At 40.6% G+C, this 12,028-nt stretch overlaps 1 protein-coding gene across 17 annotated transcripts in view; it reads right to left on the bottom strand.

Annotated features, from left to right (window-relative positions):
• Positions 1 to 12,028, bottom strand: part of SOX5 (SRY-box transcription factor 5) — a 402,743-nt gene that overhangs the window by 259,925 nt on the left and 130,790 nt on the right. For all 17 annotated transcript variants that reach the window (XM_043538849.1, XM_037915855.2, XM_037915826.2 and 14 more), the window contains exon 3: positions 9,753 to 9,963. In XM_043538849.1, coding sequence (XP_043394784.1) covers positions 9,753 to 9,963 — 211 coding nt within the window. The remainder of the gene's footprint in view (positions 1 to 9,752; positions 9,964 to 12,028) is intronic.

The raw sequence follows: 12,028 nt of genomic DNA on the forward strand, positions 1-12,028 counted from the left end.
AACAATTTGTATAAGAAAGCAAAAACAAATTCTGGGGGAGTAATGAATGTCAATTCCAGTTCCCTTAGAGTATTAGCTCATTGGCCACTGCTGTGAAGAGATTGTAGGCCTGTCTGACACACAAACAATGATAAACTTTGGAGGACTCCATTTTAAAATAAAAGCGGTCAGTGCCTCTTAATTTTTCTGTTGAGGGTTTGAAATGTAGAAATTCCCACTTTTAGGTGAGAATGAACTTTGAAAGGTTTTCACTCTGGCTAAAATACTATGGAACAAATCCTGCCTTCAGAACCATGTGTCTGTTTCCCACTGATTTTAGAGGAGCTCCCAGGTGTCTGTAAGCATTCTTTAGCGCAAATGGTGACTTGTGCTTCTCCTCACATCAGGTCATCAAATGTAGAAACAAATTAAAAAACCTTTTACAGGTACTTTTTAGAGATTTACTTTACTTTGAGTCTCATTTGAGCTCCTCAAGTTGCCTGTATGCACATTATATGACACACAGAAACACACACATATGGCATGATCTTCCCTGGAGCGACAGAAATAAGGTAAAACAATAAGAAGACATCACAGAAAAGAGAAAAAGCTCCAACCATAGTTTGTTTATAACATAGGAGATGGATATATCATGTAAAGCACCCTGTCCAAAATGACAACATACAAACAACACTGAAGTGAGATCAAAGTTAAAAACTAACTAATAATAAATATAACCAACAGCTTCAAATTTAGAGTGTTTTTACCAGGCCACTTCATTAACAAAGAAAACAAGTGGGAGTTGCTATGAATCTCAGCCTTTGCCATACTAGAGGCCTTCACATGCTTCTAGAAGACAGCCTTGTGAATAGCTCATAGCACAGATTGCTATCTAAAGCTAATCAAACAGTATGATAGGCCATCTTAATCAACTTCAAAAAGCCAATCTACATGCTTAACCCAGCTTCTAGCCTCTCCTTCCCTGATCGCTCTCTCACTCATTTGGCCCATATTTCCCCTCACTTATTTTCCACAAATAGTGCAGTTAAGAAAGAACACTGGGAGCTCTTCAGGTCTTGGTATTCTGGGCGCAGGTGGTAAAGAAAACTTTGAAGTGAGCTCTCCACTAACTCTAGTACTGGCCGTGCCTCCTCCGTAAGCAGCTCTTATTAAAAAAAAGACCAAGCACCCACTAGAACAAAACCAAGCAGGCCTATTTAATTAGGGCAAATGCTTGATATCCACTTCTTCACATTAAACCACACAGGCCTGGGAGGTCGGATTAATTTTAATATGCATGGTCATGACAAGCGCCTCCGGGGTAAGGAAGAAGGGAAGAAAACCCACAAATCCTGCTAGCTTGACAAATAGGTTTCAGATACATGTTTTCCATGTTGCCCAGATTAGAATGTTACTATTCAGCAAGGGCTTGAACCTTTAAAATGAGGGACAAGAGGCCTGAGAAACAGGTGGCTAGCTCTCCACTCTTGAATAAATGATATCCCCCAAAAGCTGTGGCATATAAACACACAAAAAGAGCTGGCATACTCCCTCATGTATTTTTGTATATTAACAGGCTGGGTCAGAGGCTTTTCCGACAGTGATCCATGTATTGCAATTGAAGCTCAGGAAGCTGATGGCTTTGCCAAAAACATACAAGGAAAACAGACTGCAACCCATTTAGCTGAAACATTTTGGGGCATCGGAAGCATTCAAATAAATATTTAGTAGTGGGCTCTTCTATTTAGCAGAGAAAGGTATAATATAATACAATCCAATGGCTGGAAGTTGAAGCTAGACTAATTCAGATTGGAAATAGGGTGTAAATTTTTAATGGTGAGAGTAATTAACCATTGGAACAATTTACCAAGGGTCATGGTGGAGTCTTCATCACTGACAATTTTTAAATCAAGACTTGACGTTTTTCTAAAAGATGTGCTCTGGGAATTATTTAGGGCAAGTTCTATGGCCTGTGTTATACAGGAAGTCAGATTAGATGATCACAATGGTCCCTTCTGGCCTTGGAATCTATGAAAAAAATGGAGAGCAGGGTGGATAATCCAGGGAGCTGCTGGAGCTAGGAGACAGAACCATTAACTTGGTTTTGGTTAAACTTGGTTATGCTACATTGTTCAAGATGGGAACAGATAAACGAAGGGCTCTGTTGCTACTGCTGGTTCCTTTTTGTGGGATGAGTATATTTTGGAAAGCAATCTTAATTATGTGACCCATAAGAGTAGACTTTCATCCTAAAATAGTCCCTCTCCCCTTCCCCTTTCCTATCTCCTCCCTACAAAAGCACAAACTAGGATATCACTCGACCATAGTGGTTTCTTGGATATTTAAGATCCTACATCAGCATCTCAGATGCATTTATCAAGTAAGAAAAAAGAAATCCCAAAATTCTGAACCTTTGAGGATCTAAGCAAGAGAGACTTGGAAGAGAATCTAAGCAACTTTTGAAAACACCCATTGAAACCAACCATAACTATCGAGCTACGCTATTAGGAAGGAATACACTTAAACTGAAGATGACAAATGAGCAAACTTCACTTTGAGTGAAAGGAGCTGGCAGGGATTCAAACTAGGCTACCTGTGTTCTAAAGTTAAAGCACTTTTTAATGAAGATTAATCAGACACCACAGCATTTAAGGGCTTCTTTTCACACAGGCTTGTTTCACAAACTTTTTCCCCCCTCATCAGTTATGTGAGTGCACATTTCCATATGGTGGTGTCTTTGTAAAAGGTGCATGGAGGTTAGACGCTGGCTTGCTCTACAAGAAGAGACACTTTTTCTGGTGACAGACTGCATAGATGAACATGTAAACCACAATGCGCTTAGAGCATCCTTCTACAGCAGCAGGAGCGTGAGGAACAAAACTTAAAAGTACTCAGTTGAAAGGTACCCTTGTTTGTCCTTCAGTAGAACAGCATTACAAAGCCTCTTCAACATGTACTTTGTCAAAAGGACAGTGAGGAACCAAACAAAAGAGACTCAAACCTCAGCCAATTAGAGTATCCTTAGGCTTTTCCCCAGGATCTGTTCTCTATTTTTTTCCTACTTTATCAGATGTGATTTAAAAACAGAACTCTGCATTTCAAAGGCCTCCCTTCTTGTGCCCATTACTGGCCTGCTTTGGAATTTATGGCTTAAGAAGAGGGAGACCTCTTGATTTCTTTACAAGAGATGTGATTAAAAGTTTGATAATATTAGGGGATATTCCGAGTTCATATTTCAGCTAGAGAGCCTGAATCCAACATGGTTCACTTTTACAGACGAGAGAACTGCTTAAACAACTGCCATTTCAATTACGACAAGAGCAGGTATTGTGATTTATAATGTAAATTTAAACATCAAACACAAATAGTCTTTAGGGGATGTTCAGAAGACAAAAATTATGCCCAAGAGACCTTTTTTGTCCCTTTCTTTCCCACAAAAAAATTACTTATAGCATTGTAACACACATTAATAGATAAGAATATTATGTTCACAATGCCTATTAAAGCCCTACAAACATGTGTCCTAGTAACCCTTTAACCATATACATACTATATATTTATTTGTTTTATTTATTTACAATAGCATCCACAACATGCTAGATGTTTTCTAAACACTCAAAAGAATGATCTCTCCTCTGAGGAGCTATGGACCAACAGACAGGTAGATGGACATAAGGAGCTAAGGGAAACAACAACAGGAAATCTATTTCTATATAAAATCAACCCAATTCACTGTAAGCCTCACAGCAGAAGAAAACAAAAGAGGGACTTCAGTATGGTCAGAGCAGGGGCCATGCAGATGAGTGAGCGCACGTGCACAAACACACACCATCTGATTGCTTAGGTGGCCCTATGGTGCTTTATGTCCAGGCATCCACTGGAACACCACAGTAATGGAAATACCTTTTTACACGTAGCTCAGGGGCAGTCCTCAGAGAGGGAAATGCAGAAACTGCCACAAACCAAAACTGATTAACTCAAAGAGAAGAATAATTCTTAACAAGTTTCTGAGCTGTAAACATCAAGAAAGAGCTTTAGCCTATTGCTAAAAATGTCTTTGGTGGGTTTGTTTGTTTGTTCTTTGATTTTTGCAAAAGCCCAACCATGAATTTAGAGAAAAGGCTACGACAGATTTAAAGCATTTAATTTTCCACAAATGCAGGGCCATAAATTAAAATACTGCAATCCAATCCCATTAATAGTGCAAGAAAAACCTAAGTGGTTGCTTCGGTCTTTGCTTTTCATGAACTTGTGTCAAGCTCAGTGACTTCAAAGAGATTTCTATTTCATTTCTATGACTGAAGAGAACAGACAGAGAGTCTCTGCCATTCTCTGATGCCTTAAGAAAATAGAAAAAAACCATGCCTGTATCTCATTCCCCTAATGATTTTAGCTGCAAAAGGAATCCCAGGGTCGATAGATGACCCTCAGGGCAAGGGCTTGAGGTCTGTCTCAGTATATAAGGCTTCTCCAAACCTACTCCATTATCTTCATTATTGTACACCAGAAATAAAAAGGGACTGACTCCTCTTCTGAAGTCTAAGTTAGAAAAGGATGGAATGTTTCATGTAAAATAACATCGCGTGACTTCAGTAATAGGTTTATGCCTTTGGGGATCTGAATGCTAAAGCAGTCTATGAGGATTTTCAGCAGAATTTGAGAAGGAAAAAAAGTGCACAATGTATCAATGATGAGTAAAATTCCACAGATTTTATATTTGCTAAAACGTTCCATGCCTATGTGCCAAAATGCCTCATTCTCCACTGGATACTTGGGAAAGTCAAAAGCAAAATGGCAGGTTCAGAAGATTAAAAATAATGGGCGTGAGGTTTAGGACTAAGTAGAAATCACAAAAAAGCAATCACTATACCTGTGGAAGAAAGAAAAAGCAAGCCAAGCATCCTTTGTAAATTTCTGAGGAAACACTAGATAGACTGGCTTCCCTCAGTGGAGCTTTTACAAGTACATATATACAACAAAACAATATTGCACCCTAAAATATACACATTGATCTCTAGCCACAAAATACTTTCTTAAAAGGAATGATGCTACCTGCTCCTAACCACAACACACACACACACACTGTAATATGTTTGGTAAAATCATTAAAATCCATATATTTTTGAGGGTGATTAGCACTTGCACCAGCAAATACTTTTCTTTTCCACGTCTTAAATGGGTTTCGGATCAGGCCCTAAATATCCCACCCATCCAATATTTGTATATTGTCCCAATTTTGAAGGAGCAATCCACATCCTGTAATCTGAATATGCTAGATGTTCCAGGAACTCAACATATATTTTGGGGCTTTCACAATGCAATGATGTTGCATCACATCATATCATAGTGTCACAATGAATACAGTATCACTAGGGCCCTAACAAAGCCCTGAAAAATGTTTCATGGACCGTGAAATCTGGTGTCCCCTCGAGAAATCTGGTCTTTGTATAGTATAGGGTAAAAGCACACAAGATTTCAAGGGGGAGACCAGCATTTCTCAAATTGGGAGTCCTGACCCAAAAGGGAGTTGCAGGGGGGTCACAAGGTTATTTTAGGGGGGTTGTGGTATTGCCACCCTTACTTCTGCACTGCCTTCAGAGCCGAGTGGCTGGAGAATGGCAGCTGTTGGCCAGGTGCCCAGCTCTGAAGACAGCACCCCACCAGAATTAAGGGTGGTAACACCATGCCATGCCACCCTTACTTCTGCGCTACTACCTTCAGAGCTGGGTAGCTAAAGAGTGGTGGCTGCTGAGGGCCCAGAAGTAAGGGTGGCAATACCATACCAGGCCATCCTTACTGCTGCGCTGCTGCTGGCAGCGTCTCTGCCTTCAGAGGTGGGCTCCCAGCCAGCAGCCACCGTTCTCCAGTTGCCCAGCTCTGAAGGCCACCAGCAGCAGTGCAGACGTAAGGGTAGCAGTGCCGCAACCCCAACCCCTACAATAACCTTGCGAATCCCCTCCCACACACACACCCTGCCTTTTTGGGTGAGGACCCCTACAATTATAACACTGTGAAAGTTCAGATTTAAATATCTGAAATAATGAAAATTTTTTAAATCCTATGACTGTGAAATTGACCAAAGTGGACCGTGAATTTGATAGGGCCCTAAGTATCATATACCATTATCTCCCAACACTGCAATGTTAATTTCAGGACATCATGAAATGGCTTTGTGATGTGCCACTGTAAATGTTACAAAGACATGACCTGCAGATTTGTGGCAAACAGCTTAAAGTGGAAACCCTATCTCAAACTTCAGTGTTATGTACCATTAAGTGTCATTTTTATGCTAATCACCAGATGCACTACACCTGGCCAAAAGGCTTCATCAGAATTCTTTTGGAGGTTTCAGTTATCCTGGTGTAAGTTAGCGAAGCTGAATCTGCTCATATGCTGTGCTTTGAATGTTTCAAGTGTACTTTTTCTTTAGTTTCAAAATACATTTTCAAATGGTAGAATGGATATATAAAGAAACAGAAATCTAGTTCATGCCTGGAGTCAAGAAGATTAAAGGAAACTCTTTGATTTAAACTATCACTACTGAAATTGTTTCTCTTCCCAGAGAAAGAAACTAGGTATTATTATTATTTATATTACAACTGTGCCCAGCTAAGATCACAGCCTTATTGTGCAAGGTCCTGTACTTTCCAGATTAAAATTTTGTACTGAGACATACAGCATCACCTGCTGTTGAGCTACCTGCATGTATTATTAGAGATTGCCAATTGTAGCACATCTTATCCAGAGAGAAAACATGGATTTTTTTATTACTTGACTAGCAACAAGCAATGGCTGAGATCTCCACACTTGAACTGTGTCAACAAAACATTAGAGACACAAGGTGGGTGAGGTAATATATTTTATTGAACCAACTTCTGTTGGGGAGCGAGAAACTTTTGAGCTATATGGAGCTCTTCTTCAGGTCAAGAGCTCATCTCTATCACCACCAGAAGTTGGTCCAATAAAACATATTATCTTATCACCTCGTGTCTCTAATATCCTGGGACCAACACAGCTACAACAACACTGCATATATCAATAAAACATAACAGTAACAAAAAGACTTTCTGAAAGAGTTAACACACAAAGAGGCAGTGGTTGCAGTGGGAAGCTAACTTTTGAGAAAGACAACATTGTTTTGTGGAGGGTTTTTAAAAAAACAATTGAGAGTGGTTTGCCTTCCACACCCCAGAAAGATAAAAATTTAATTAGCCACTTAAAAAAATTCATGCTGACTGGAACAAGGGGTGGTGGTGGGAGGGCTTGCTGAGATGACATATTCCCTCCTCACCACCTTTTAATGCTCTTATGCAAGTCTAAATTTTTTTCCTAGTCAGCTCACCTCAGTGGCCTCCTTTTGTTTGACACCCCATTTCCCATTCTCTTCTAACTTCTGAACTTTTGTTAGTTTGCTTTTAGGGAAAAGAAGAGTAGAACAAAACAAAACAACCACCTTCTTTTCTCTTTTTATTTCTGGATGGGGAGGAATCAGAGACATGAATATGGCACCCTCATAATGATTTAACTAGGGCTTAATGAAATTTTCATCACAACCTGTTGTTCATTTTAATGGCCTTTGAAAGACAATAGAACAATGGCTAGAGGGAAGAAAAGATTTTCTGTTGCATACATTTGTAAAGCCCAACATTCAGTTGCTCCCCCCTCCCTCCCAATCTCTTTACAAAGCTGTATACCTTTTGTTTGTACTGTATATTTTCATTTTAGTGGAGATGAGGAAATGCATATGTGCTATAACCATTCTCATCTCTAACTGTGGCCTTTCCTTAATGGAGTCTCTGGAGCATGCACAACGTCCTATTCAACACTTTATTTACATGTTGCCCAGAAATCCCTCTTCTTTCCCATCCCCTAAACAACTTTGCCTCTTCTTTTCCTCACTGCCTCACACACAGCCACAGGGTAGAAGTCTTTCCCACTCCAAGGCACAAAGAAGGTCATGACATTGGCCATAATGCCAGTGGTAAAAGCAAACCAGAATGGTTCAATATGTTTCATACCTTTTTAAAATAACGGTTATTAAACAAAGCATTTGTTTTTTTAGCAGACTCTTACTGGGGGTCCCACTAAAGAGAAGACTAATTTACAGTTAGTGTACGAGAGAGTGTGAATATACTTCTCTTTGCTTTTTTGTCAGCCAGTTTCCTTCAAATGTAGTCCTAAAAATTTCCCACAGGCATCATCAATGCACACCCAAGCACAGTATAGCTTTTGGGGAGCTCCGAGGTTGGGTTTTTTCCACTTTTATAAACTATTGAAAAGGGATAGGCCCACACAAAGTCAGATGGTGAGTAATACTGCAAGGTAACTAGGGAATCAATAGCAGTGGGTTCATATAAGGGCACCAAATCCCTGCAGCCTTGGAAATCCACAAGGTCTACCAAAACAGTTATAATAATATTTTCTGGATGGCTCAGGGGAGTGCAATGGGACATGGAGACTTCCATCTTTAGATCACTGGTTTAAATTCAGCCCAGATTGATAGCGATTGAAAATATTTCCCATCTAAAGGCTGTTCAGTGGCCTCTATGAAATGAGTTGGCCTGCTACAGAACAGGTGCATGGGCGGAGAATGAACTGTGGGCTGGGGGAGGCTACTCCCGGCCCAGCCCGACCCTTCTGCCTGAGACCCCTCTGCCTTCCCGCACCAGAGCCCAGACACCTCCCCCCCCACCACGGCCACCAGCTTCCCCCCAAGGCCGCCTGAGCACCCCTGGCCCTGGAGCATCAGGTGGGCAGTGAGGCTCCCCAGCTAAAGCCCTGGAGCGCCGGATGCGCAGCGCGGCGTCCCCCCTCCAAGCCGCAGAGCACCAGGTGGATGGGCGGCATGACCCCGACCCCGAAGTGCTGGGCAGGCAGCACATCCCCGCCCCCCAGCCCTGGACTGCAGGGAGGGTGGGCAGTGTGGCCCCCCCTTCCCCCAAACACCACGCAGTGCAAACACAGCTCCAGCTGCCCAGAGTCCGGCCCAGGGCCGCAGGGGAAAGAGCCAGCCCACGGCCCCACAAAGTGCCAGCAGCAAGCAGGAGGCGGCCTGGGGCGGAGCATGGGTGGGACCACACAGAGCTGTTTGGGGAGGCACAGCTCCCCATGGACAGGTAGCTCGTATCTCTGGCAGTGAAGCCAAGGGCGGAAAGGGCACAGAGACTCTACTGCTACCTCCTAGAGGTGGTCCCTGAATGTTGGGGTGAAAAATTTCCACAGCAGCACAGGGGAAATGTGTATTACATCTGTTTGCACAGTATCTGTTCCATAGATAAATAAAAGGATTATATTTTAGGGCACACTTAATCCAGGACCTTTCATGATTTCCAAATTCCACCTTCTGTCCTTCAAATATTGGCCCTGTCTATACAAGTGGATTTTTTTCAAAAGTTTACCATCGTTGATAACACTGTTTTCAGCTCACTGGTGTTAGCAATGTCAGTAGCCCTAATGTAGACAGGCCCTAGCTTGTCACCACTGTAGCAACCAGCATGTCAATTAGACCGGATTCTGAGCTGGGTTAGAAGACATTGTGCTTACGGTGGTGGCAGCAGCTAGCTCATATAAAGCAGAGTAGGGCAAAGCTGGGAAAAAAGTTTAAACAGTGCTGGTGAAATGGTGGAACACTTGTGAAAATTATCCCTAGTGTAGAGAGGACACACACTTCCATTTTGCCAGCAACAAGTGCAGGAGATGGATGGATGGATATCCAAAGTTGACAGAACCTGGAGGAAAGCAAACAAAATTTTGGCTCATTTCCCAGGCCTTACCTTCTGGCTCGTTTTTGATGAGCTCTTCCATTTTTCTCTGCTTTAAAGTGTCTACAACATCTGCTAAGCTGCCTTTACGCCTTTCAGGGGTTCCCAGGGCTGTGCTGGACAATGACTCTCCACTCTGACGCCCACCTTCTTCTGCCTTCAAGGGTGAGGTAGATGAGTTGTGCGGGGCAAATGAAGACATCACTTTATTGCCATCAACTTCCTGAAAGAGGAGAGACATGAGATGAAACTTGAAAAAGAAGAAAAGGAAGAAAGAAATAACAACTCTTTGTTCTTTGAGTTCATTGCTGTTTGTTCTTCTGGTGAAACCTTTAAAAAGAAATGCAATGCTTCAAAAACATCCAGAACAAAGCCTCTCGATAAAGGATAAACTAAGATTACAGGCTGAAGTGAGCAAAGATCAGCTTGCAGGAGAGAAACACAAAATACAGTTTTTCTCTAATTGAGGAGAAGTGCTGCACTCATAGGTTTTCTAATAACAATGGTATTGATTACCTTTAATTGTTTGCTCTTTTACAGCTTTCTATGTGCAATCTTCAGATTTTTTCCCTAGGATAATTAATTTCCTGCCTTTTTAAAGCACTTAATGCCATGATGGCTAGTTGCTGTTGGAAATGAAATAATAATCAGCTATTAAATCCCTGCACTATATGATTTTTTTTTCAACTCACAGTTCAAGTAGCTCTCCGATCTCTAAGGAAAGAAGCAATCATTTTACTGCTTCTAATTCATTTTCTTTCCTCCTCTTCCATTTCATACCCTCTTTCCTTTTAAAGACAGTATTTTTCACAAGGGTGGTCCTCATCACACTCACAGGTGGCATAGTGACACAACTGCACAATTTCCTAAGATACAGGCATAATCGGCCTTGCATTAAAGTCAATAGGAGCAATCTCATTGACATTAACAGATGACAGATCTAGGTCCTACATGTACAAACTTGCCTCCATTAATGTGGGAGCCTTCGTCTCTGCAGTGCCTGGCACATGCAGGATCTTTTTTTGACTCAAGGACTCTCCCTTCTCTTTTTAAATCTTTTTTTGACACTCTTGCATATGCCTCTTAAATCCTTTCTTCCTCTGCTATTGCTTTAGAAACCAATCCTGCAAACACTTATGTGCTTAAAGTTAACTATGTACTTGATTAGTTCCTTTGATTTTAATATCTTCATTCAGGTCCTTAATTTGTTACATATCATATCTATATTACATAATGTTGCAAAATTATATATTTCTATTATCTGTCTTAAACATTTTCTTCTGTTCAGATTCTTCTCTTATTCTTTAGCTCTTAATAACACTATAGAGTATTTCCTTATATGTTTGTATAAAATGTTGGATAATTATTTCCATTATTAATAAAGTCAGTGAACCAGATTCTGATCTCAGTTATAAAGCTGGTAGAAAAAAATCATTGCACTTTTAAAAACTGTTTCCATTTTGCAGGGTTTGAAAATGGATCCATTTTCCATTTTTTGTTAAACTGGTTTCCACCAAAAAAAAAATTTCCAAATCATTTTTGGTAGTTTTCATTTATTAAAACCACATTTTCTGTTGGTTTTCATGTAACCAAAATTTTTCCATAACCCTTTTGGTAAACAATTTTATTAAAATATATAGTGGAATATTTCATGAAGTTTCAATAATGTTGACAATTTTTCACAGAACATTTCATTTTTAGAAAAATGCCCTCCCCCCTTTTTCTTTTTAAATGAAAAAACTTCCTATGAAAAATGTTAACTGGCCCTACACACTTACATTGGTGAATCTATGGAGTCACTTCAATACATTCTTTAACTGAGATCAGAAGTTGCCCTATTATCTACTCCAAAAGCCTGATCCAAAGCCCACTGGATTCAAAGCCTTTCTAATGACCTCAGTGGGCTTTGGACCAGGCCATAAAAGAATATTCTGACTCCAGCTGACAAAAACATTCCTTTTTGCTTGAGGTTCCCTCCAAGTTTGATCTACAAGTGGAAAGTTATCTGTTGCTACCAATGGGTTTCAACAACAGGTAGAGCTAACTTGGACATGAATATAGTTTTACTGCAAGCAGAATAAAATATGTTCAACCATTGATGTAATGGTTTTAATCATCTTCAGCACTAGTACAAGCTTTACCCGTCACTCATACATATTGTCAAGCAATAGCAATATTAATAATGTTCTGAAAAACTTCTCGCTTGTTTGCCCTATCAAGACAAAAAAAGCCAACCGTCTTCCTCAGTTACAGTTCTTGACTGAGTCTACACCATTAAGAGGTTCCAG

The sequence above is a fragment of the Chelonia mydas genome, chromosome 1 (genome assembly GCF_015237465.2).
Source record: "Chelonia mydas isolate rCheMyd1 chromosome 1, rCheMyd1.pri.v2, whole genome shotgun sequence".
In the NCBI taxonomy this organism is placed as follows: Eukaryota; Metazoa; Chordata; order Testudines; family Cheloniidae; genus Chelonia; species Chelonia mydas.